The sequence below is a fragment of the Microcebus murinus genome, chromosome 5 (genome assembly GCF_040939455.1).
Source record: "Microcebus murinus isolate Inina chromosome 5, M.murinus_Inina_mat1.0, whole genome shotgun sequence".
NCBI classification, from domain to species: Eukaryota; Metazoa; Chordata; class Mammalia; order Primates; family Cheirogaleidae; genus Microcebus; species Microcebus murinus.
This window is the reverse complement of record NC_134108.1, coordinates 9,931,845-9,959,258: the sequence shown is the minus strand read 5'-3', so window position 1 is coordinate 9,959,258 and position 27,414 is coordinate 9,931,845. Positions and strand designations below refer to the sequence as shown.

General features: G+C 42.3%; 1 protein-coding gene and 1 long non-coding RNA gene across 11 annotated transcripts in view; one reads left to right on the top strand and one right to left on the bottom strand.

Annotated features, from left to right (window-relative positions):
• Positions 1–414: 414 nt before the first annotated feature.
• LOC105868573 (uncharacterized) lies at positions 415–25,482 on the bottom strand. Of its 2 annotated transcripts, XR_012919250.1 has the most exons (6): positions 25,391–25,482; positions 14,655–14,769; positions 13,410–13,483; positions 8,927–9,490; positions 1,686–1,839; positions 415–1,246 (listed from the first exon to the last, which is right to left on the bottom strand). It is a non-coding gene; the product is annotated as an uncharacterized LOC105868573 (long non-coding RNA). The 2 variants fall into 2 exon arrangements; XR_012919251.1 differs by lacking the exon at positions 1,686–1,839.
• Positions 23,596–27,414, top strand: part of ARID1B (AT-rich interaction domain 1B) — a 400,901-nt gene continuing 397,082 nt past the window's right edge. For 5 of the 9 annotated variants that reach the window (XM_076002847.1, XM_076002846.1, XM_076002845.1 and 2 more), the window contains exon 1: positions 23,596–25,664. In XM_076002847.1, the coding sequence (XP_075858962.1) occupies positions 23,922–25,664 (1,743 nt within the window). In that variant the 5' untranslated portion in view covers positions 23,596–23,921. The remainder of the gene's footprint in view (positions 25,665–27,414) is intronic. The other 4 variants (XM_012759583.3, XM_012759580.3, XM_012759578.3 and 1 more) reach the window with 2 other exon arrangements.

Below are 27,414 nucleotides of genomic sequence, written 5' to 3'. Positions count from 1 at the left end.
TAAATCTCTGACTATATTGCATTGTGATATGAAATGTGATCTATATGAAATAGATACTTTGGTATTTATTGATGCATTTGTTGTGGCTAGATTGTGGTGACTCTTAATTATTTTTTTTCTCTAATTATTTGGGGCAGGACTCTGTATATGTCCGTTAGAAAGAACTTATTGTGTTCAAGACATTTTATGCTTTTTAATTATTTATTGGCTTGCTTTATTAGTTTCTGAGAGATGTGTTAATAATATCTACTGTGATTATGAGATTTAATAATTTCTACTATACTGTTTGTCTTTATGTATTTTTGAGGCTATGTTGTTGGGTGCATGCAAGTTCAGGATTATTATATTTTCTGGTAATTGTTCTTTTTATTATTAACTAATGATCCTCTTTATACCTAATATTATTGCCTTAAATTCTATTTCATATAATTAATGTTGCATTACCAACTTTATTTGTTTAGTATTTACCTGGAATATTTTTCCATAAGTTTACTTCAAATGTTAAGGATCATTGTGTTTGATGCTTTTGAAGAATGGATAAAATTTGTATTTCAATTTAGATAATCTCTGATTTGTAACAGGTGAATTTAATGTTTGCATTTATTAGGATTACTGATATTGGATTTATTTCTACCATCTTACTTTATATTTTCTATTTACCACATCTTTTTAAATTGAGGTTTTCTTTTTCATGCTTTCTACTAGATTGCTTAAGTTTATCCCCTGTTTTTCTCCTTCAGTGTTTTGGAAGATATGTATTTTATCCCTTTTAGGGGTTAGCCTTAAATTTTGAATATGCCACATTTGATTTTAAAAAACACTAAAGTTAAACAATAGCTCTATCCTCTCTCTTCCCATGTCATCATTGTCTAATTTATTAGTTTCAGTAGTCTTTAAAAATCTCCCCAAATTAGCCTTTCTTATTAGGGTTACAGGGTATCCCACACACAGTACTTCTATTCTTCTTTTGAATTCAGAATCAGTATGGAGAAAGAAGGGTGGAAAGAGGCAAGAATAAGAGACTTGAAAATCAAAATATTGTATTAGTTTTATTTCAAATAATGCTGATTGGAGAAAGAGATTTCAGATCTGTGGCCAGATGGGCTTGCTGATACTTTATTCCTGAATTAGGTGGACTAGCCCCTGCTGGCACAGTGGGACAACAGCAAGTGTCCCCAATAAAGCTGTTTGTTTACCACCTAAACACAAGCAGATAAGAATGTGCCTTCTCTGGGGGCAGGCAGATCTGAAGGAGAGAAAACAACAGCAGTTAAGCCAAGCATGTTGAGGTCTTCCTCCCAAACTTTTCAATCCTCCTGCCTGTGGAGGAATGACTATGGGAACAGAGAGAAATTAAACATGTTCTTATATTATTACTTGGGGAAAATGGAGAATTTCTCTCCTCTCTGTGGACATATGAGTGGGAAATAATTGTTCCTCTAACAATTATTACTATTATTGCTGCTATTGTTAATATTGTTTTCTGTAGTCCCTGCAAAAATTCAATTTACCATAGAGCCAATATTTCAGCTTCAGGGACCCTAACTTGGAAGGACACTCCCAAGGTCCAGGAGGAAGAAGTAGCCCCAGGAGAGTTAGAGGAATGCAGTTCTGCCAGCTTGGAGGTCACTCTTTCACCCTAGCAGTAGTCCTAGAGCTGCAGGCAGGTATAGGGCTTTACGTACCAGTCCCCAGTGACAATCTGCACCTGGTGGACCCCATGGAACATCAGCACCTTCCCCAGGGAGAAGAATCTGGGACACTGCTCTATTCCTAGCCCCAGGGCCACATGACTTGGCTTCAGGGTCACTTTGGCACTCCACACTGCTGAGAACAGCCCTGGCAAGGTAGGGGATAGAGGGATACTGAGTGTAGGAACCCGGATGTCCTTGATCAGTTTGCTATGATAGTGAGATCAAGGGGCTGGATTTATCTGTAGACTGGTAACAAATAGTGAAGCTAAAATAAGCTTTTCTCAGCTATGATTGATTAAAAAACAACAACATCAACAATACATTTTGCTACTGAGGAGGCTGAGACAGGAGGATTGCTTGAGACTTGGAGTTCAGGCTGTAGTGCACTATGATCATGCCTGTGAATAGTGACGATACTCTAGCCTGGGCAACAAAGAGAGAACTTGTCTCAAAAAATAAATTAATTTTGACTGTGTTAGAAGACTCATTTGTCCTTGGAAGACAGATTTATCTTTATACTTTCTTTATATAAGACAATATTTAAAAGTCATTGTCACATTAAGAGGTAATCAAAGCATAATGGCCAAAAAATGTAGGGATTAAAATGTATTATGGAGGAGGCATATTGATTATAATTAAATAATTAAAGATTGTAATATATTCCTGGAATTTGTTAGGTTTTGAAGCATTTAACTATAATTTAAATTTTTATTTGTTGTGATTTTTATTCTCATTCAAAGTAAATCTAAACATTTGAACCTAATTTTCTATTAATAATTCAGTATTCTTTTCTTGGAAAAGTTTCCCCAAATTTTTAAAGCTTTCGATCCCACAAAATTTGAGCCCACCCCTGTTTTTTTTTTGGTTTTTCAAAAACATTTGCTGAATCCTTTGCTTACCTGTTCTTGTTTTTGCCATCTTTCTCCTGGGTCCATTTTCCTTCTTGACCAATGTAGTCATGCACCACATAATGACATTTTGGTCAACAATGGACTTCGTATATGACAATGGTCCCATAAGATTGTAATAGAGCTGAAAAATGCCCATTGCCTAGTGATATCTTAGCTGTTGTAATGTCATGACACAATGCATTACTCAACTGTTTGTGGTGATATTGGTGTGAACAAACCTATTGCCCAGCTGGCCATCTAAACATGTAACACAATTATATGTCATATATAATATTTGATAACGACAAATGACTATGTAACTGGCTTATGTATTAACTATGCTATACTTATCATTATTTTAGAGAGTACTCCTTCTACTTATTAAAAAGAGCTGACTGTAAAACAGCCTCAGGCAGGTATTCAGAAGAAGGCATTGTTGTCATAGGAGATGATAGCTCCTTATGTGTTATTACCCCTGAAAGACCTTCCGGTGGGACAAGATGTGGAGGTGGAAGACAGTGATATTGATGATCCTGACCCTGTGTAGGCCTGGTGTGTTTGTGTGTTAGTTTTTAATGAAAATGTTTAAAAGTAAAAAAAAAAATTAAATAGAGAAAAGCTCATAGAATAAGGATATAAAGAAAGAATATTTTTGTACAGATGTACAATGTGTTTCTTAAGGTAAGTGTTATTACAAAAGAGTCAAAAAGTTTTAAAAAATTAAAAAGTTTATAAAGTAAAACTGTAATGGTAAGCTAAGGTTAATTTATTATTGAAGAAAGAAAGAAACTTTTTATAAATTCAGTGTAGGCTAGGTGTCCACTGCTTATAAAGCCTACAGTAGTACACAGTGATGTCCTGGGCCTTCACATTCAGTCTCCACTCACTCACTGACTCACCCAGAGCAACTTCCAGTCCTGCAAGCTCCATTCCTGGGAAGTGCCTTCTACAGGTATACCATTTTTTATCTTTTATATCATATTTCTTCTGTACCTTTTCTATGCTTAGATATGTTTAGATACACAAATACCATTGCATTGCAGTTGCCTACAGTATTTGGCACAGTGACATTCCATACAGGTCTGTAGCCTAGGAGCAGTAGGCTATACCAAATAGCTCAGATATGTAGTAGGCTACACAGTGTAGGTTTGTGTAAGTACACGCTAGAGTGTTTGCCCAAGGACAAAACCGCCTAACGACACATTTCTCAGAACATATCCCCAGTGTTAAGCGATGTATGACTGTATGTTTTTTCGTAGTTCTTCTAGTGAAGATCTGTTAATGGTAAACTCTGATAGGGCCACCATTTAGCCTGTGCTTTGAATGGAACAGCTGGGTAAAGAATTCTGTCCAGGTTTTTTCCCCCCTTTCAGCGCTTAGAGTTGTTACTTCACTTCTGGGATGTGTCACTGTTGTTGACAATTGGACTTTTTTCTTTGAGGGTAATCTATCTTTTCTCTGTCTTTTGTGCTCTACAGTTTCACTCTCACTGAACTAGGTTTGAATTTGTTTTTATTTAACCTGTGAGGCCCTCAGTGTACTTCTCCAGTCCAAGGATTCATATCCTTTTTCAATCCTGGAAAAGTATCATTCTTTAGCATTCTATTTTGTAAATTGTTTTTAATAAATACTGAGAAGATACAAAACAATATTTTAAAAATACGTAAGGTATAAAGACTAATGGGAAAAAACAAAAAGGATAATGGTACAACACCTATGCTCTCACCATGGAGTGCAGGAAAAGAGCAAACAGAGCAATATCATTACTTTCAAATTCCTCTGAGCTCCTCCCCAGTCCCACCTGTTTTCACTGTGGAAGACCATAATTCTAAACTTGATATTTATCATTCCTCTATTTACTTTGTAGTTTCACAAAGAAAATATATTGTTATGCATATATGCATAACATACTGTATGTCACTGGACATGTTCTCCTTCAATTTGTTTTCTCCACTCAAAATTTTGTTCCTGACATTCTCCTGTGTGGTTGGGCACAGCTATAATTTATTCATACTCATTTTACATGGTGTTCCATCACCTGTATTTTATTCATTCTATTGTCAATGGACATTGATTTGCTTCTAGTTTTCTATTAGTAAGAGTAATGCTGCTTTAAGCATTTTCATAAATGCCTCCTGGAACAGGGTAGTTTCTCTGGAGTTTGCACCTAGGAGTGGAATTGCCAGGTCATAGAGTATGGACGTCTTTACATTGCAGAATTGGTCTCCAAAGTGATTGCACTGATTTACACTCCCATCGGCAGTATGTGGGAGATTGTTGTGCTTCACATCCCGGCCAATGGATGACAGGGTCAGGTTTCGCTTTCTGCCAGTTTCATGGGTATGTAACAGTACTCATAGCAGAATTAATTTGTGTTTTCCTGATGGCTAATGAGATTGAGTGGCATCTTGTATATCTATGGCCACTTATGTTATCTTTTCCATAAAATACTTGTGTAATTCATTTGACCCTTTGTAAAAACTGATTTGTCTTTTTTATTGATTTGTAAGAATTCTTTACATGTTCAGGATGCTAATCCTTTGACAATTATATATTTAGCAAATATCTTCTCTAATCTTTGGCTGGTCATTTCATTCTCATTATGTGTCTTTTGATAAATGAATGTTGTTATTTTTAATGTTGCTCAATTCATCAATTTTTCCTTTGTGGGTTTCAATTTTTATTTCCTGTCTAAAAAAATGTTTGTATCCCTGAGGTCATACAAATGTTCTCCCATACTAACTTCTAAATTTTTTATAGGGTTATATTTCACATATGGCTCATTAATTTACTTAGAGTTGGTTTTTGTGTATGATGTGATGTATGAATGTAAGTTCTAATTATCCTTATGTATCTTGCCCTTGTTTGTTTTTATATGTACATGTTCTTATCTCTCATCTCACTCACTATATTGTGGGATGAGGGAAAATGGTACTTTAAGAGAATTTATAGCCTTAATACTTAAAGGCTGAAAATTAAGTAGCTGTGTTTCCAAACTTGAAACTTAAAGAAAGAGCAACAGGAAAAAAAAAATCACAAAGGAAGTAGGGTAAAGAACAATATAGAGACAAGAGTAGAAACCAAATAAATAACCACCATATAAATAATAGATCAATTAAATAGAAGTCAGTTAAATAGAAAACATATAAATAATAGATAGGCTCAAGGAATCCAAAATATTGTTCTTTGAAAAGTCTAGCAAAGTAGATAATAGATAATCTGGTGAGACTACTCAAGAGAAAGAGAAAAGGCACAAATAAATATTGTTATTAAAGTGACAAGAGTGTCATCATTCAGATGCAGCAGAGAATAAAAAGATAAGAGTATGCTTTTAATTAACTTTGTGCCAATAAAATTGAAAATTTAGAAGAGAAAAATACACATTTCCAGAAAAATGTACATTGATTTTGCTTCTATCTGGCTAAACTCTCTTGTTAATTCTAATACTTTCTCTGTGGATATTTTTAGGTTTTCTACATACAATGGCCATATGATACGTGAACTGTAACAGTATTGCTCTTCCCCCACTATCTCTTTGAATGTTTCCCAACTGTCTTTCTGGAGTGCCTGTTAAAGTACAGTTATACTGGAACTTCTCATTCTGTCTTCCATGTCTCTTGACCTCTCTTTTATATTTCCATATTGTTGTTTCTGTGTTGCATTATGAGTGACTTGCTCAAATCCATTTTTTGGTTTACTGTTTTACATAATGATTTAACTATTCATTGAGCTTTTAATTTGAATGAATTAATCTTGCCATTATAGTAGCCCAATTCGATCCTATTTTAATATACCTAGCCTCTGCTCACATAATTTGTCCCATTACTCCATTCTTTTGCCATTATTTCAACTCCTTTTACCTCATTAATAATTTTAAACATAGTAATGTTTGTAGTCTCTTTCAGAGTGTTTAATTATCTGTAACTTTTTGGGTACTGATTTTGTTGATTATTGAGCCTTTTGATTCTTCCTCATTTCTTCATATGATAGCAGTGTTTTATTGTGAGCTCATCCTAAACAGTGACTATCTTTTCTATGGTAGTCGTGTGAGCCCTAGATTATGGATTTGACCCCGTAGTATGGGTGTATATTTGGTTCTCATGGGTCTCAGAATCTTTGTGAGCATTGGCTCAATTTGTTTTTTCTTGTCCAACTTTTTTGGTAGTTTATTAGCTGAGAATTCTCATGCTATAAGGTGGTATAAAATTAGATTCCATGCTCAGGCTTGGGGTTTTAATTTCTCAGAAGAGGTGTTTCATTTTCCTCCATACTCAAAGCCCCTAATATTATTCTTTTTCCTTGCTGAAGTTCTTTTTCAGTGTCATTGTCCTGAACTAAGCAACCATGCAAAAGCCTCTTCTTATTTCAGGCCCCTAATTCTAGATTCATCTTGAGTGGACCCAAGGCCATGTCTTTTGCCTCCATGAGAGGTTTATATCCCAACTCCCACCCTCCATGTGCCGATTTTACCAGCCCAACTTCAGAGTTCTAGCTACCACAGGACTTTCCTTTCTTCTGTCTTGGCTCAGCTATCAATTTTTAAAAACACAATTTATTTGTGTATTAGTAGCTTACTTTATTATATTTTGTCCAAAATATGTATGCATTTATTGCAAAAGGGTATCTGCATTGGTCCCTTGTTGCTGGAACCAGAAGTTATAGAAAAAGTCTTGATTATACTCATATTTAAATAAATATTCTCCATTGGGTGAGATTACAGGTGACTTTGTTGTCTATTACAGCCTTACCTTTAATGTTTGGATTTTATACAATGACTATGTGATACTTTTATTATTTGAAAATATAAAATGATTTCAATTTTGAAAACAAGTTTAATGAAGATTGAATTAGGGTATTATCACATTGTTCAGAAATTATTTTACTCTTACAATATCTATGTCTAAGAAAGAAAAGAGGTCACTTAAAGTTTTAAACTTATTTTATATTTGATTTTAGAATTAGAATGCATTGCAATGAAACATTACCAATTCAGACTAAATGAGGGAAAGGAATCTAAACCTAAGGTAGTCTAAAGCCTAAATATTTTTAATGTCTTTTTATTTCTTCAGGTAAATCCAATAAATGGAATGATAAATGGTGTCAATTAGGAAAGGTCCTTTACTAAACAAGTAGAATATATTGTTATATGCTTCTAAATAGAAAAAAAAATTCCCTATTCCCATCTCTACCTCTCCATACTTGTATTTACTAGATACCGATAAGTTCGGGTATCCTTGAAATAGTTGGGCCGATACCTTTGTAAATGTCTATGGTCTCAGTTTCCTGATTATATGTGTGAATATTTGTTTCCAAGTCTATCTGGATATGTGGGCTGTGTTTTGGGTGTGGGGATGTGACTGTGTGTTTGAGGGAAGCATTGGGGATGAGAGGGTGTCTGTGCGTAATGACTGTTAATTCTTCTCTTTTAATTGATACATTTGCTTTAGCCTTGTTCCTATTCAAATGACCCTTACTTCTAAATTATTGAGGCTCTAATAATGTTCTTCTTTAAATGATTTGTCAATATATATGCACTGATATTTTTAAACTCAAAGATTTAAAAAAATTAATTCTAAAGTGGTAGTAAAATAGAAAATATTCACCAGAAATATCATACCAAACTCCACTCAGTATATCATCTGAACATTTCCCTCATGGTCTCTGCCTCCTTAAGAAAGCCTTTGCAATAAATTATATTAAAACAAATACTGTACAGAACAAAAGATTGCCTGCATAGCAAAATATGTAAGACGGTTTCTCATGGTGGACTTTCAGTGGAATATAAACATCTCTTTCTATATGATATAACTTTTGTGTGCCTTAGAAAAAATGTTTAAAGTTTTTCTTATATAGAAGGAAAGACTCAGAAAGGGAGAGAGGCAGGGAGGGAGGGAGGGATAAAATATAAATATATTTTTATGTGTGTTCTTCACAGCTAGCATTTCCCATTCCAGATCATTGGTAGTCCCTAGCTGAAAGAAGTAAGGAAATGGATCATACATTGTGGTTTGCATTTGCAAGAAAGGTCTAGCTACAGTACAATAGCCCAGCAGTAACCCTGGAATTGGACGCATCTATTGTGTTGGGGCCAAACCTACAGCACCAAATCCAGCCCGGATGATGGAGAGAGGGGCAGCAGTGCAGCTTCGCCCCGGTCTGGAAAGCATGGCTATGGCCACGGGACTTCCCTGGAGTGTGAGCCAGCTGGAGACTTCTAGATTAGGGTGAGCTACACCTATGTCCAATCCCAGATTTTCCATTTGCTGGTCATGTAACCTTATACAAATTATTTTACTTCACATTGTTCAGTGTCCTTATTTGTAAAACAGAGATACCACCTACCTTGTAGGATCCTCATGAAGACCAAATGAGATCATGCATGTAGGGTCCTTAGCACCACGCCCCATCACACAGCAAGCACTCAATTAATGTGAACTGTAGTACTTTTGGTAAGCAGTAGGCCTTGGGGGTGTGCAATAAGTGGAAAGCTGATATTTGGAAATCCAGGCAGACAAGCAGCATCGAATACAGAAGTCAGCAGGTAACAAGGCCCCAGCAATGAGCCAGGAGTTGAGGGACTAGCTCCCAGTCCCAATAGAGGGTGGAAGGCTCAAACTGATACAGTGGTACACACAAAGAAGAGCCCCAGGCTCAGAAGGAGAGGGCAACAGGCAAGCTTCTGTGGCTGGGAGTCGATACCAAGAAAGGATGTGGTTAGCAAAACTGCTGGACAAGTGAGGCCTGGGTCTCAGCTACAAGGTACAGCACAGAACGGGAGGACCAGCAGCAAAGGAGAATGGATGTCCAGTCTCAAAGCATCTGGCCACAGCTTTTGAACCCCACCAAATGCTGCCCTACCCAGTGCAAATCAGTTGGTGATTGGTCCTGGAGCCAGAGTGGGGGAACCTGCTGGGGAAGACAAATGGAGTATTTTCAGTTTTAGTTTTATTTATTTATCTTAAATATATTTTTACATGATTCAAAAATCAAAACATTATTAAAAGGTGTGCATGAGAATGCTCACTTGCTTCCAGTCCCTTCTCCTGTACCTCTATAGAAATCACCTCCAACAGATACTTACCCTTTCGGTGTGTGTTTTTTTCACAAATGCAAACAAATATACATACATATTCCCCCTTTCTGTGATACAAAAGATAGCACATCACATACACCTTGGGTTGTTTTTTTTTAATTTGACATTGTATCTTGTAGATTTCTCCATTTCTAACTAACTAACGATTGTTCTATTTTATGGCTACATAGTTCTTTGCTGTGTAGATATCCTTTTAAAAAGGAAATACCATAGCCCTGACCATTTTGTGTTTAGTTATGAAGAGTTAGTTATGTATCCCCAAACCAGAAGCATTTTGGATATGAGGGCTGCTGTAGGTAGGAAAGATGAGGAAATTAAAATACTGAATGATGTTTTGGATCCTGAAAAACACATGGACCTCTCTCTCTCTTTCTCCTTGGGTCATCCTAGCTCCTGGTCACCCTCCAGCTCCTGTGTCCCTATAACACTGACCGCCTGGCCCTGACTCAAGAACATTACCTGTCTACTTTCTCACCTTGAGCAGCCCTCGGGCTGCCACCTCAGAAATATTCACCTGTGGCGTGTGGGATTCGACGGAAAGAATTTTCAAAGAATTTTGTGAAGTATAATCAACAGACTAAGAACAAGAGTAACAATGAGAGAGTTATACAGAGGCCTTGGCCAGAGTGACTCAGGTCTGGGAAGCGGTGACCTACTCAAATAATTGTCAATTATTTTCAATAAACTTCCATTTTCATTAAGTGTTAATATAGAAGGATATGTATTTTTCCTATTCCATTTGTACTCAGGTCATTAAAAATGACTTTTAGATGACCATGGGAGAAGGCATGAAGTATTTCTTATGGCTATACGGGACCTTCTCCGTCCTCACTATCAGAAGAATGATGACAAGACTGAGTCCTGGGGGAGCTGAAACTCCAGCCGCGCTACGCTGGAGAGAAGGTTCACATTTGCCACCAGGCTCGCGGTTTAACTTTTAGCTACCTTCGCTGTGGAATTTTCACATGGACGACACATATATATTTTCCCCAAAACATTTAAATTTAGAACTTTTCAAAGAAAAAGAATGTTAAATCAGATCCTGATCAAATAATACAATGCCAAGATTGTATGTCATATAATAACATCTTATTACTTGAATTAAAAAAAAGAAAATTAGATGTTAAATCAAAGTATGTAGAAAATACATCTCAACTCAGCTATGATTAGCCTATTTTTAGATCAGTCATACTAATAATTTTATTTATCTGTAGTACAGGGAAATATCTAATGTCTGTATGTAATAATTTTAATAACCTGAGCTCTTTAGAAGTATAGTGAGAAAGTTCTGGCAACAGCACATTTTAGTTATAGCACCTCTTTAAAAAAATCCCAAGTCTATAGGGTGGCCACAAAGCCTTTTTACATGTCAGTTAAAAATTATATATATGTTCATTCCTCTTCACAAAAATCTTATTTCCCTCATGTTGTCCCGGACATTTTCCCCCATATTGATAGCTGGAGATTATTAAATCAATCCATGGTAGCTGTTTCTAGGTCTTTGACTCCTGTTACATGGAGCGGAAAACATTTCTTTCGTAATATCTCAAGGCAAATTCTGCATTTCAAGAAGCAGCCCCCCCCCAGAGGTGTTCCCTAACTGCCAGAGCGAGGGCCAGGTGCACCAGCTCGCTGCAGAGCCCCGGTGACCTCCTGTTCTCACCCCTGCACAGACCACCCCGCAGTATGTTCAGATGAGCAGAGTGCTGGCCCTTGTCTTGCAAAAACACAGCTCTAGCAAGTGATTTTCTGAAATTGCTGCTGCCTGTGACATGAGAGGGATTCTGCTCAATTTCCTTAGAACAATGGTTTGGTCACTAAGGACACAATCTCATGCACAGGGAACTTGTGGCTGCTCAGGAAGTGTCAGAGAAACCCAAATATTTCAGCCACACTGGTACCATGCTTGGGGGAATAGGTGTTGCCCTGTTATCACTGTGGCTGGTTTCAGAGGTTGTTTGCTCATGGGAGGATCAGGTCTTATGTTAGGCCCCAGATGCAGAAAAATGTGGAGTGCCCTCTTAGAGTAGTCATGCTAGGAGTGGGGACATAAATACTCACAAGCACTCACAACACAATATAATAAATGCTGAGACCGTGATGCCTACAAGTTGGTTCCATGGCTCCAATGTGACGATTCCTGTGTGTGGGAACCATGATTAGGGAAGACTTCACCAAGGGGGTGACATTTGGGCTGAATTTTGAAAGATGGTAGCTCTTTACCAAGCAGTGGGAAGTTGCTTAGGAAGCAGCAAGTGTAAAAGTGTAAAAGAGAGGTAGGAGAGAGTCTGGGTGGGTGGGTGGGGGGGGCAGGAATTCAGTGGAATTCACCAGGGACCCCCTCCCCGCACCCCCAGGGGTGAGTGCTGAGCAGGACTGTGGGGAAAGTAGCTGGCCATGCAGGAGAATGACAGAACCACAGCTGGTCAGGGCGGAGGGGACAGGGCTGTCCCAAGGAGAACCAAGGTGAGCTGGGTGGCTGAGGGGCAGGCGAGGGGTGGGGGAAGTGGCCCCGAGGAAGAGAAGCAGGAACTTCCTCAGGGCTGGGGGGCTGTGGTGAGGAGGACAAGTAGTTGTGAAGGAAGAAGAGAAAGAGTGGAAGGAGCTTCCAGCTAGAATGGTCTCAGGGACGTCCAGGAGGAGAAAAGTAATTTTGAGGCTCAAAGAGTCATCGGTAGCTCTCCCACTGGTTTAGTCACCACCTTTTACAGATAAGGAAATTGAAGTCTCTGACAGTAGGTGCCTCTTTCAGGTCAAAGATTGTCATATGTCCTTGAAACTTCCACCCCACCCACACCCCTGAGTCTTTTCCAAAAAACTTGGCACTTAGAAGGGCTCAGATCATGTAAATAGACCTCCCATCCCAGCTTTAATAAGCAGAAGCAGTACACTGTGCTTCAGGTATCCATATGTATTTCCAAAAGGTTGAGGCAGAGGAATGCCAAAAAAAGTCAAGTGGGTTTTCCTAGAAGAAAGGTCATTAGAAATCATAGGTGGAGATTTTCCAGCAGCCAGATGAGGTTAGAAATCAGAATGTGGCAGGATTATGAAATAAAATGGAGGCAGTGGACCAATTGTCTGAGGAATTTATCCACAAAAGTTCAGCAAGAAAGGTTATTAATTGGAAAGGCTAAGATAGTTCTTATTCATCTTCTATAGTTTTAACCTTGAGCCTAAAATTTCTATGACTTCCATGAATCATCTCACATTAGTAAGGGGATCTGGCCTGGTTAATGATAAATGTATCAAAGGATAATTGTAATTTGCAACATTGTTTTTCTAGACCCAGTGATATTTTTAGTAACAATGTCTGCCTTTCTCTCTCATTCTACTCCTCCCATCCCTCCCTCTTCTCCCTTCCCTTCTCTTTCCTTCCAGTTTCTTCCTTCCTTGTCCTCTTCTCCATAGCCACCTTGGGTGAGGTACACTGTCATCTCCATGTACCCACCATCCTTGTCATTGCAGCCAAAGGGACCCACATGGCCCCACACAGCAGGGCGTGGCTTGTAGAGGCCTTCCTTTACTTCTCTCTTCCCTCCTGCCTGGCACCTGCGTTCTTTTACAGTGTAGACGGTGTACAGTGCTTTAGTATCACCTCCAAAGCCAAAATGCTCCACAGCATCCACTGTCCTACCTAGCCATGGAATCACGGTGTCAACTTGGACCTGCCTGGAAAAGAGCCCCACGCTCTGCCCCTCCTTCTCGGTACCCTCTTCATCTACCAGGGCTCACCTGTGACATGATCCACAGTGACAAACCCTGGATTCCAGCCAGTAGGAAATGGGATAAGGATCCACCAGACTGAACTGTTTGGATGGAAAGAAAACCTTTTTCAATATTAGGGTATGTTCTCTTTGTATACCTTCAGCCCATTAAGATGCAGGGCTGGTCCTCGGGGACTATGGTGAGTAAATAAGATTCGTCCCTGGCATGACAGCCCCTGTTCACTTTGGTCACTCTGCACCTTCTCTCTGGCACACACGTCCTCTTTCTCTTCTCCTTTTCCGTGTCACGGTGGGCTTTCAGGAACGGATCCATAAGAGGGTATAAAATAACTGATAAAAGCTTAAGGTATTACTCGTTAGAATCAAATTTGTATTTTGGCGGGGCTTAAAGCCTTTGGAGAAAGGAATAAATCCAAAAATCTTTAAAGGAGAAATTTTAATTACATAGCTAGAGAAATGTTTGGGGTTGAGTGGAGTATACCTGGTCTTCCTGAAGTCACATGGCAGACCTCTATTCTATTTAGAAATTAAAATACACACACACATGCAAAACTTCCTTACCTATATAATTCTAGGCAATATGTTGAGTGCTTTACATAAACTCTCTTTTTTAATTCTTAACCCCGCAAAATCTTACGAAGCAGATATTTAGCGTTTCACATACATCCTGGTACACAGCAAGGTCAAGTCAATTGCCAAAACTTGCCCAGCCTGTAAACAGGAGCTGGGATGTGAATCCACTTTCTTTCTACAGATTGCGAAGCCCCCGTGGGAACACTCCATGTGGTGGGAGGCAGTTTTCCTGCCTTCCTCCTGGGTTGCTTGGTTAAGAAACATATAGAACTTTAAAAACCTTTTCTCATCTTTAAAAGGCCCCTTAATCATCTTTGTTTTTCCCTGAACTCCCCAGCGTTGTGTGTGTCATCCTTGTAATGATGTCCCGAAATGAAACACAGTGGCCTGGTCTATTTTCACTTTTCAGCCTATGCAGGATATAAAAATAAACAGCATATGGTGAAAAGTTAATGAGATTAAAAAAATAAGTTCACTTAAAATAATCCACGGGCTTTTCTACATGTGTTCTTGGTCTGGTTTCAAAAACCACAGGAGTTTTACTATGCTTTAGAAAAGGGTAAATATTTTGCATTGTTTCTGTTGGGGTCAATGGAAAACCAATCTCGTAGAATCAGCACTAATAATCATGTTGTTTATAAACAAGAGCCACGCTAGGCTAGCACCAACTAAGACTTACTGTGATGTGCCCGAGCGTTAAACGTGTTCAGAGCAACGCCGCGATGCTCTCTGCAGTTATGAATCTCAGGCCCACACGATGGTCCTTGAGCTAACAAGAGTAATCAAGCGTCTACCTAGAGAGGAAGATGGAAAGCAGAGTTAGTTTCTGAGAGTAGCAGTCTCTGAACACAGCTTAGAACTTGCAATACCTTAATAGGTCAACCCCATCTTTTAAGACAAATTTCCTCTGCCTTTTAAGTAAATAAGAAAAGAAGTTAGGAATCCTATCCTTAAATAAGCATCCACGGCCACTTAATAAAGTCATTATTGCTTAAGCTATATCAGTTATCTGCATTGAAAGAAACAATTAATTTGAAAATGCATGTAATAATTTTACTTGCATGTTTGTGTTCAAAGCCACAAAGTTCTCTCGCCAGTTAAGTGCTCAGAGCTCACTGTGGGGCTAGGATTGTTCTGAGTGGTGGAAGATATAAGAGGGATTGAAGACAGGGACTATGTCCTTGAGAAATTGATGATCCAGCCAGAGATAGAAGGTCCTTAATAAAATAAAGAATAGTTATCAAACATGTCTGGTGTGCCAGGTGCTGTGCTCAGAGCTTCACAGGAATTATTTCATTTAATCCTCAGAAACCCAGTGAAGTAGGTGCTATTATTATCTGTGTTTTAAACATGAGGAAATCAAGGCTTGAGAGGTTTACCTAACTTTCAGAGTGTTGTTGTCAGGATTATATGAGAAATCATAATGCACTATATCAGTGAAGTGTCTTTCTTTCTTTCTTTTTTTTTTTTTAAGACAAAGTCTCACTTTGTTGCCCAGGCTAGAGTGAGTGCCATGGAGTAAGCCTAGCTCACAGCAACCTCAAACTCCTGGGCTCAAGCAATCCTGCTGCCTGGGCCTTCCGACTAGCTGGGACTACAGGCATGTGCCACCATGCCCGGCTAATTTTTTCTATATATATTAGTTGGCCAATTAATTTCTTTCTATTTATAGTAGAGACGGGGTCTCGCTCTTGCTCAGGTTGGTTTCGAACTCCTGACCTCGAGCAATCCACCCACCTCAGCCTCCCAGAGTGCTAGGATTACAGGTGTGAGCCACCTTGCCCGGCCTATCAGTGAGGTTTAGATGTGGTTTCCTACTAAAAAAAAGAAAAAAGGAAAAGGAAAAAACAAAGCAAATCCCAAAACAAACCAAAGCAAAAAGATCAGCTCCTTAAATAAGCTATAAGTTTATGTCTGTTCCTCATAAATGAAGTCTGGTAGTAGACTGCCTGAGCCACCCTGAAATTCCACTTAAGCATGTGGACACATTCCTCTCCATGGAACACTGGGAAATGTAGAATATTTTTCATAAACATTTTACAGGTGGTTCTGTGCCCACCTAAAAGTTGGGGCTTCTATTACTGAAAGTGGGGAGAGCAGATATTGGATTCAGCAACCTGCTTCTCTGTCACATGTATGCAAAGGGCAGGTCACAGCATAAATGCAATGTTAAGTAATAGTAGTTATAGAGCTTAAAGTGGCCTAGAAGAGGTTTGATTCTTTGATTAAATACAACTATTTCTGCCTGAACTTTTCCCTTTCTCAGACTTGTAAGCAAGTGGTCCAAGCTCAGTAGGCTAGAGCATCAGCTCCCGGAGCTTGTCTCTCCTTCTCCTCCTCCAGAGACGTGAGGGGTTTGCCCTAGGGTTTCACACCTGTGGGAAGGTGGCAGAAAGCCAAATCCTGATGCGAAACAAGGACACTGCCCACATCCGGGCATTTCCCAACCTAGGCTTCTGCTTTCCTCTCATGCCCACCTTCAGGGACTACAAATGATAGCTCTGGCCTCTGGCAAATGGAAGCAGGGGACAAGTGGTCACACTGGACAAAGGTGTCCTTTATATCAGCAACAACAAGCAAGACATCCTTGGTGGTGCGCAAACAGGTGGCCCTGGGAAGAGGGGCTAGTTGTAACCCCTGGGTTAGGTGTCTGGATGCTTTTGGTTCATTTGTTTTGGAAGGTTTTCTATGATCATCTCTATCTCACAACTTCCTAGATAAGAAAGAAGGCTCTCAGGCCACAAAATATTTGCAGTATATGGTGTTCAGGAGTTGCCCTCAGCCTCTTAAACCTCTAAGCTTTCTTGAGGTCTAAGATTCTCTGGTGAGCAGAGGCAGCTTCTCAGAGCAGAGGGACGTGGGCGGAAGGAACTGAGCAGTATAGATGCATAGGATGGAGTGGAATGGACAGTGGGGATAAAAGCTGGAATTTCCAGCTGCTTCACATATTGGTTTGTGTCAGGAAGGGGTGGAGAGGAAAAGAAGTGAGAGGTAAGACATTGATCCTGCCATTCCTTCACCTCATTTAAGACCACATCCTCCAATGTTATCTCCTCACTGTCTCTCTCATGGGGGCCACTGCAGGCATACATGCAGCTCTATGCAAGTTAGAAGAATATACCCCATCCTCCAGTGGATTCAGCTCTGTGCCCAGACTCAATGAGTGGCAAGCAGCAAGGCTCTGGCTGAACCTCAACTCCTACCCATCCTCTTGGCCTTGAGCAGTGAACGACCTGTCCAAGTGGTGGACTCTTTGAGATCAGTTCACTTATCTTCATTGCAATGGTCCCTTGGGCCCCCAAACAACTCCTCCATCTCTCATCTCTCATCCAGACTAAACCCAATCACAATATATAATTAGGAGAGCCATTTACAAAGAGGCCTAAATTTAGACTTTGGCATTGTTGCCAAGTAAGGTTATACATTAGTTCTAGAGATACAGTGACTAGATTAAAATATGTTCATCACATTTCTTTTCTTTTTTTTTTTTTTTTGCATTTAAACTCGAGATCTGAGCTGGGCAAGGTGACTTACCCCTGTAATCTTAGCACTCTGGGAGGCCGATGGGGAGAATTGCTTGAAGTCAGGAGTTCAAGACCAGCCTGAGCAAGAGTGAGATCCTTTCTCTAGTAAAAATAGAAGAACATCAACCAGTGTAGTGGTACATGCCTGTAGTCCCAGTTACTCGGGAGGCTGAAGCAGGACAATCACTGGAGCCCAGAAGTTTGAGGTTGCTGTGAACTAGGCTGATGCCACAGCACTCTAGCCCTGGCAACAGAGCGAGACTCTGTCTCAAAAATAAACAAACAAACAAACACAACAAAAAAACTCTTGAGATCTATAACCAGACCACACTGCTTGTAGGGCCCTATGAATTAATTAAAAAATAAATCTTAAGAGTTATTCTGCAAAAACCATACTTGTATGGCATTGTATTTTTTGAGGCCAAATGTTAGGTTTTTAAAAATGTAAACATTAAAATAAACTAATTTTTATGATCCTCTTTTATTGTTTCTTAATATCATCATATACTGGGATCCTCAATAAATGAGAGTGGCCAGGCCTTCCTGGCCTCAGGGGCCTGCGCCTGGACTCCTGGGACCTGGGCCCCATTCTAACTCCCCTCTGCTCTGGCGCCACCTGCTACATGCCGTCTTCCCAGCAGTGGACGGTTTCTTGCCATAACCCAGATCTGACATTAGACCCCAGCTTAAACACTCCGGCTACTTCCCACTGCTCTGGGGACATGAGCCCTGAGTGAATGAGGCCTTGGGCCAACACGGCAGTCCCCATCTCAGCAGCCGCTCCACCCTGGCAGTCTGCCCCACCCTGCTCTCCAGTCCCCAGGGCCTCCTGATGTCTAGGACCACCTTTCCTTCTTTGCCTGGGTGTTTCCTCCTGGCTTATCAGAGTTCAGCCCAAGCCACATTTCGTCAGGGAAGCCTTGCCTCAGCCCCAGTCTATGTTCATTATTTCCCGTATAGGACCCTTATCTTTACTTCAGAGCCTATCGCTTTGCAATTCTACACTTCTTAGTGTGAACATTTGATTAATGTTGAGCAGGTATGTTCAATGGGGTAAATTATTATTGTTTTTTTATTGGCCACTCTCGTGGCTGCAGAGGCTAGCACAGGGCCGGGGCAGAGTGAGCACTCAGCAATTACTTGTTGAATGAATGAATGAATGGGATTGAGGCAAGAGGTCCCCTTCCCAGCTGCTCCTTGTGGGTTATGCCTTGGGAGGGAAAGGGACCATGCATGGTCCTTGAGAAAGAAGGTCACCTGTACCTTGGAGAGAAGTGTAGCTTGAGAGAGGAGTTATCTGAGGGTTAGAAAAGATGCTAGGGAGAGCCAAATGAATTTTAAGTCTTAGAGTAACATGTTGCAATGTAGAAGGTTCCTTTAAATTGGAGAGAGAAAAAAATTTATACTTAATTTGGGCATTTTTAGGGGACTCCATTGATAAGCAGATTCCTCAACAAAATTAGGTCATTTTTTGTAAGAAAAGCATATAACCAAGTTTTTTAGGCTTTTACCATAACAATCAGATGACTGTTAATAAATACTTAAAGGTGCCCACTGACTCTTATAATGAATTAGGGACAAAGCAATTGAATATAAGCAAGGTGGAATACAAATCAGGAATGTACTACATTAATGTACATGAGTTATTGTTGTTTGGGATTTATTGTGGTTGAATAGTAGCCTTATTTTCAAAGTCTACGTGTCCTATGAAGCAATTAATCATATCGGCGAGAGAGACCCAGAAGGCCCCCAGGTAAGTCACTGAAACCTTTCTAGAAAATTGAGGTGATTAGACCTCCACAAGACTTCTCTTTGTATACCTGATCATTATACATGACCTCAAATGTTTACTACCCAAGTATTTATTTTTGAGGACCTAGAGTGGAGTTATCTGTAAAGTGCCTTTACCCAAACAGCAAGCTGTCAATGACAGCAGCCACGTAGATGATTATGTGGCATGATGTAGGAGAATACTGAGATGCGCTAGTAGGTGCTCGGTGATTTTCAGTGATGGCAAAATGATTGAGGACAATACTGGGAATAAAAGGAAAGAAATGCCATTGAACACACATTTGTCTAAAAGTTATAGAAAATTTATAAACTAGGCTGTAATAAAAAACATTTATTATACATCATTCAAACTGTGGACAGTCCAGGATAAGATAAAAGGTACAATGTTTTAACACATAATAAGGTGTTTTTTCACTTATTTTACTCCTGTTGCTATGTTTCTAGGGATTTTGGAGAGAAATGGTAGTAGCCTAATGTGATATTTGACTTAAGGTTCTAGAAGTTCAGCCTCAACAGTGGTGGATTCCAAGTGCCAAGTCAGAGCTGTGTCACATTGATGATTAGGGTCAGGTGCCCACTACTGGCTGCCAGCGAGGCTCAATGCTGTGGCATGGGGGGTGTCTGAGCTTGCAAATCCTCTGTGACATGGGTTGAAGGGCAGACCTTAGTATGTTTAATTTAATTGTTTATCTTCCATATTAGGGAGAGGACCAAGGTAATAGTTATCTTCTTATTTTCAGGGCATGGCACAAAGTAGATTCTAGGTAAATTTGTCAGATGATTAAGTGTAGTTTATCCCCATCCAAGTTTATTATCCTCAAAATAATTTTCTGAGTAAGCATAACCGAGCTACTGTTTGTCATAGTTCCCAAATTTATTTCAATCTTTTTTGCCTACCTTGTTTTCATATCCTACCTAATTGTTTTGTATTCTGAACTTAGGGGCCACTGTTAATTTGCATAGTTGCTTCAAATCAAATGCTATGTCCCATATCTTGCATTGACTCAGAGTTATTCAATGCTAGCGTCTAAATCGGAGAAGTGAAAAGGACAATTGTTTAGTGCTTTTTAAAGTCCCTGACCAAGATCAGTAGGGAAATCCCATTAGCTCCATTCATCGCATTTCTCATAAATCTAAAAGGAAAGCAAGTATCCAAAGCTTTATTCTTTAATAGTTCTTATTTGTAAAACCTTGACAGGGCTTTATTCTAAATTGCTTCCAAATTACATAAAGAATACTGAGAAATATGATGGGCAGTGAATCGTGATAGTTTCAGTCATCGAATAAATAAGTAGAACAGTAAAAGGGGACTAATCTGAAAGCAAACAGAGTACGATGGGTTACGATGAGGCAAAAAGAACAGAACTGTGGAATTCTTAAACAACCATCTGGCTCAATCCTCTTTAAGAGGGCAAGTTGAAGAGCCTTTTATTCAGTGCCCTAGAACTTATTCAAAAGGCACAGTATTTGAATATTAATATTTCCATATAGTTAAAAAAACCTCTTTTGTAACCAAAAAGGAATGTTTAACTAAATAATGGGTAATCCTTTGGCTAAACATGAAGGCGTGGGGAGCACCCTGTGGGTGGGAGGTCTGCTCAGGGGCTAGGTGGCTGTGGGTAGGCTTCAGGCCTTCACCTCCACGGCTGCTTTGTGGTTAGAGTGACTTATTAAAGTTTTCATTGTGGTTTGAAATTTAGGCAATAGATGTAAAATTAAGGAATTCATTAGGAAAAGTGAACAGCGATTCCTAAGACCTTACTTCGTAAAAAAGAAACAATAAAGAATTGCCATATAGGATAACTGAGGCAAGGAACACAATAGAAATTGTAATCTATAGTAGAAATTGTGCTTTTGTGGAATGTGAACCTGTTTTATCACTTTACATCAGACCCCTGGCAACTGCAGTTTTGTTTATTAAGCCCTAGATTTTTTAATGAAACTACAGGAGGCTTTTACTTTGTTTTCCTGAGAAGGTGTGTTGGAAAAGTGTAAGTGGAAAAAATAAGAGTGTGTTACTTATCTTCAGTAAAGATGCTTTAAAAAGGTATTTTAGCACTCTCGGTGGTTTAAAAGACAAAACCAAGTCCTGCCGGCTTTGTGTTGTGCTTCTCTTACAGGCTGCAGTGCCTTCTGTCTGCTTTAGGGTGTGGCATCTGCCATTGGGGAGGAAAAACTGGCATGTGTCGCCTTTTATAGCAGACTGATTTCATTGTGCTGGGGGCCTCTATTTTATAGCCTCCTAGTTCCAATCTTCTAGTTGACTTGCTGAAGCAAATGGAATTAAAAGAGATTTTGACTTATATACCTAGTTTTTTTTTTTTTTTTAAGTTTCCTGATTTTCTGATGTGAAAAAATATTTTTAAGAAAAGGGCCATAGCTGAACTTGGTGACTCATTTTCCCTTTTAGGACTAGTTGTGAAAATAAGCTACAACATATGGCTACACTTGTATGAATTGACTTTGATATATTTTATCAATTTAAAAAATGTACTTTTATGATTATGTGTATATATTTAGTTTGACTATAAATGTCTGAAAGCATAAATATGTAATTGATTTTAGAATATACGTATATAGACACATACACAAAACAGACGTATATTTATATTTGCATATGAAAAACTTTAAAAATTCAACTTATGTGGTGTAATGTGTATAATTAGTATGTATTTCAATATATAAAGGGAGAAAATCCAGGAAAAAATGTCAAAAAGGCACACTAACAAAGATGTATTATTCTCTTGGCAAAAACTGATGAATGATTTGGCACAAATTCATCTTATGGTTGTGTTATTCTGTCTTACACATGATGATATACCCCTGGTTTTCCAGTTGTTTGCACAGAATTGCAGTTTGTTGTTTCTACACTCTATAATGACCCTTGGGTGTGCACCTGATTCCCCCCACCCCCAATTAGTCACCAGTTTTGCAGTCTACCCTTTTCTATTTAGTCATAGAACATATTTATACTTGGTCAAGCAAACAACCACTGTAGATGAAATGAACTAAAATAGTTTCTATGAAAACCTGAAAACTGAAATAATTTGGAAAACTACATTCTACTAAAATCATATTATTTCTGCCAGTGTGACCTCTGGAAAACCCTGGTTTCAAATGTTTTCTTTCATTGAAAACTGAGTCCACACTAGTACAAGTGAGCCAATGCTTAAGGTAAAGAAGCCTTGCTATTAAAGATAATTCAAAATTATCTTGGTGATAAATAATAAAAACATTTAAGACGTTATTAAGTTAGAAAACAGATACAGTTTTTTAGACAACAAAATACAGAAAGAACATTTCTGCTTTAGGATTAAAATTGTATTTATATTATTATTGATTTTATTTTTATTAACTATAACGTCTATTTTAGTTTTGTTTCACATTACTTAGAAATGAACTCATATCAAGAGGGTTAACTGTGCATATTAACCTCCGAAATATGATGAAAGGTGTCATATGGATTTATGAAGATATGAGATAAACCTTAACTGTCGCTATTTTAGCACCAACAGTTAAATTTTCACGTGAAAGTTGTTTGGAGCATAACATACTACTCTACATATTTGAGAGACGACATCCAAGTGCTTTGTCAGGAAAATGCTCCTTTGGGAATACTTCAGGCTCTCATTGATAAGCCTACATACATATTTAAGCTGCCTTAAAAAAGTTATATAAACATTATCTTTGGCGCAGGTGCAGTTATTAATCATAAGCATTTATTGAGTACCTGTTGTGTACAGGTCACAGGGCTCTTTGAATGAGGCTAACCTTCACTTAAAAAGCTTTCCTAATTTTGCAGTTGGAAGAAGTTGTGGGAATTACGCTGATGGCCCAAAATCAAGGCAGGGAGACTAACGTTCTGAAAAATTACATAACTCCTGGGAGAGACAGTGCTTTTTTGCACAGACTGCCTAAATATTTTCCTTCTCTGTCGGCTCCATGTAACCTCTGAGGCCAACAGACAACTTTGTTCCCCAGCCTTTCTCCCTCTTTTGTCTGCTCGTCAGACTCGTTTTCCACCTTTGTATCGTTCCTTTTAGACGTGAAAACAAACACACGAACGCCCGGTTGGCAAGGAGACAGAGGCACGAGGGGAAAGTGCAGGCTCCGGCCGCCCCACGCCGCCGCGCTCCGAGCGGCCGCCGCGCCTGCCCCAGGCCCAGGCCCAGGCCCCGGCCCCGGGCCCGGCCGGCCCCGCAAGGCTGCGCCGGGGCGGGCGGCGGCTGCGGCCCGGGGACGAGTCCAGTCCGCGTTTTGCGAGTGCACAGGAGTAATCAGAGAGAAGTGGATAATAGTTGCTCTAGCTCGCTCGGCTCCCTCTCATGCCATGCTGGGCCCGATAGGCTCAGCCAGTCGTGTATTTGCCCATATCCGGGTTAGAGAGGAAAAGAGAAAAGTTTCATTTAAACCTGAGCTAAAAACTTTCACCATGAAAGCACACAGCGGGAACAGGCCCAGACCGTAAGGCGTGCCCCCGGCCCGGCTCTCCGGCGGGGCCTGCGGAGGGGGAGGGGGTCGGCGGCTTCCCGGCGGGCCGCGTGGATGCGCACAGGAGGGGCCGCGGACTAAAAAGTGGGGGTTATTGTCTCCCCCCACCCCCCGCCCGGCCGCGCCACGCCGCGGCGATCATGGCCGCACGGGCAGCGGCGGCGGCGCGGGCGCGGGCGCGGGCAGGGAGCGGCGAGCGGCGGGCGCCCCCGGGGCCGCGGCCGGCGCCCGGGGCCCGGGACCTGGAGGCGGGGGCGCGCGTAGCGGTGGCGGCACCGGGACCCATGCTGGGGGGCGGCGGCGACGGCGGCCTGAATAGTGTGCACCACCACCCCCTGCACCCCCGTCACGAACTGAACATGGCCCATAACGCGAGCGCCGCGGCCGCCGCCGCCAGCACTAACAGCGCCAAGAGCGGCGGCTCCGAGGCGGCTCTCAAGGAGGGTGGAAGCGCCGCCGCGCTGTCCTCCTCCTCCTCCTCCGCGGCGGCGTCCTCTTCTTCCTCCTCGTCGGGCCCGGGCTCGGCCATGGAGACGGGGCTGCTCCCCAACCACAAACTGAAAACCGTTGGCGAAGCCCCCGCCGCACCGCCCCACCAGCAGCACCACCACCACCACCATGCCCACCACCACCACCACCATGCCCACCACCTCCACCACCACGCACTACAGCAGCAGCTAAACCAGTTCCAGCAGCAGCAGCAGCAACAGCAGCAGCAGCAGCAACATCCCATTTCCAACAACAACAGCCTGGGCGGCGCGGGTGGCGGCGCGCCTCAGCCCGGCCCCGACATGGAGCAGCCGCAACATGGAGGCGCCAAGGACAGTGCCGCGGGCAGCCAGGCCGACCCCCCGGGCCAGCCGCTGCTGAGCAAGCCGGGCGACGAGGACGACGCGCCGCCCAAGATGGGGGAGCCGGCGGGCGGCCGCTACGAGCACCCGGGCCTGGGCGCCCTGGGCACGCAGCAGCCGCCGGTCGCCGTGCCCGGGGGCGGCGGCAGCGGCGGCGGCCCGGCGGCCGTCTCGGAGTTTAATAATTACTATGGCAGCGCTGCCCCTGCCAGCGGCGGCCCCGGCGGCCGCGCTGGGCCTTGCTTTGATCAACATGGCGGACAACAAAGCCCCGGGATGGGGATGATGCACTCCACCTCAGCCGCCGCCGGGGCCCCCAGCAGCATGGACCCCCTGCAGAACTCCCACGAAGGGTACCCCAACAGCCAGTACAACCATTATCCGGGCTACAGCCGGCCCGGCGCGGGCGGCGGCGGCGGCGGCGGAGGAGGAGGAGGCAGCGGAGGAGGAGGAGGAGGAGGAGGAGGAGCAGGAGCAGGAGCAGGAGGAGCAGGAGCGGGAGCTGTGGCGGCGGCGGCCGCGGCGGCGGCAGCAGCAGCAGGAGGCGGCGGCGGCGGCTATGGGGGCTCGTCCTCGGGGTACGGGGTGCTGAGCTCCCCCCGGCAGCAGGGCGGCGGCATGATGATGGGCCCCGGGGGCGGCGGGGCCGCGAGCCTCAGCAAGGCGGCCGCCGGCGCGGCGGCGGGGGGCTTCCAGCGCTTCGCCGGGCAGAACCAGCACCCGTCGGGGGCCACCCCGACCCTCAACCAGCTGCTCACCTCGCCCAGCCCCATGATGCGGAGCTACGGCGGCAGCTACCCCGACTACAGCAGCCCCAGCGCGCCGCCGCCGCCGCCGTCGCAGCCCCAGTCCCAGGCGGCGGCGGCGGCGGGGGCGGCGGCGGGCGGCCAGCAGGCGGCCGCGGGCATGGGCTTGGGCAAGGACATGGGCGCCCAGTACGCCGCTGCCAGCCCGGCCTGGGCGGCCGCTCAACAAAGGAGTCACCCGGCGATGAGCCCCGGCACCCCCGGACCGACCATGGGCAGATCCCAGGTAACCCCCGCGCCGGCCGGGCCTGCTTCCGCCCGGCGGCCTCCCCGCGCCGCGAGCCTGAGTTTCTTTCTTTGCCGTGTACTTTTCCCCTTCTTCTCGCGGGGGCGGCGGGGGCGCGGCGCCCAAAGCCATTTTGACTGGCGGCCGCCTCGCGCCGAGGCCGGGCGCACCCCGCGCCGGCCGCGCTGTCCAGGCCGGGGAGGACTCCGCGGGGCCGCGCCGGCGGCCTGGGCTCTGGGCGGCCCGCACCCTCGCCCCCACCCCATCCCCCAGGCCCAGAACGCGCGGCGAGGTTCCAGGGCGCCACCCGCGAGGAAGCCGTTGGGGCGGTGGGGACGGCTCGGGTGCTTTTGTAACAGAATAGGCTCTCTCGGCCAGAACGGCCGGGGGCGAATATTGACCGGATCGGCTCTGGTAGCGCCAACAATGTGCTTTAACCGGGGAAAGAATGAGGAACTTTCTCCCACCTTAGCCACAGTCCGTTCCCTCTCAGCTTCCAAGGTGCGGGCAGGGAAAATAGGTTAGCTTTGTGACAACCGAGTAGGTTTTTCATAGTTGTGTAGAGCCGTTCGGAGATACTCGATGCGGGCTTCGAGTTCGAATGTTTACTAGCAGGAATAATACCAAAACTTACAACGACGTGGAGGTAAAATATTCTAAAATACATCGATTCGTTCCTAAGAATAGCCAGGGAAATCCATTATTGGGCTTACGGGCTGCTTGAAAGGAGTCACCTTCAGCAGAGAGGCTGTGTTCAGGGAACACATTCCGGATCAATTGAACTTATTTTAATCGTGGATTAGGCATACATTTTATTCAGCAAACCCAGTAAAATAGCAGAGCATTGAAAATGGATCTTTGGGATCGTATTTATTTGGATTTTCTTTATTTTGCTGTCATCCAAATCCTGCACAGCTATTAGGAAGTGTCCTTCACTCTTGCTGTTTCTTGCTAGTAGGCTGAGCCTAAAGACTGACTTGATCTCCTTTGCAAGGTTTGGAATTTGAATTGTGGAGGTAAACTGGCTGTAATAGTCTCCAGACAGCTGCCTCTGAGTTGACATCTAATCTGCCATCTGATTGGCTCCCCTCTCACCATTGGGCATTTAGCACTGCTGATGTAAATAGAAGTGCTGAGCAGTACAGTCACAAAAATTCTTGCCACAAATAATAACTGAGCTCTATTGCAAGCAGATGTAAGGTTCAATATTATTTAAGGCTTAAATTTTTATGAATCATAGTTATTAATAAGAGGATTAAATACAGAAAAACATTACCCTGGTGTCTAGTCCATTGGGCACTTACAAAATTGAGGTCTTTGATGACACTCTTACAATATGCACATTACATATTTACCAGGGACTTTAATCGTGGGTTGAAATAAGACCATTGAAAAAAGTAAACCACCAATTTTTGGATTTGTAAAGCTTTTGTGAAAGTCTATCCTTCACAAATTCAACTGTGAAAAAATTTGAATTGTTTCCACACACAGTTTAATGTTAAAAATTTCAAGATTTTGATATGCAGCAATATCTTTTGGTGATATTTATTTTTTGGTGATATTTATTTATTAAACAAGATTTAAGGTATGTTTCTAGTGATTTGTGTTTAACAATTCTGACCATTTAAGATATTTGTGGATAAGGAGTTTTAGGTAGAATTGGCATATTTTAAAACATGAAATGAGAAAACCACATAATAATTTTTTCCAGAGAACAACTAGCTAAAATGGGAAAAAATGGATATTTCTG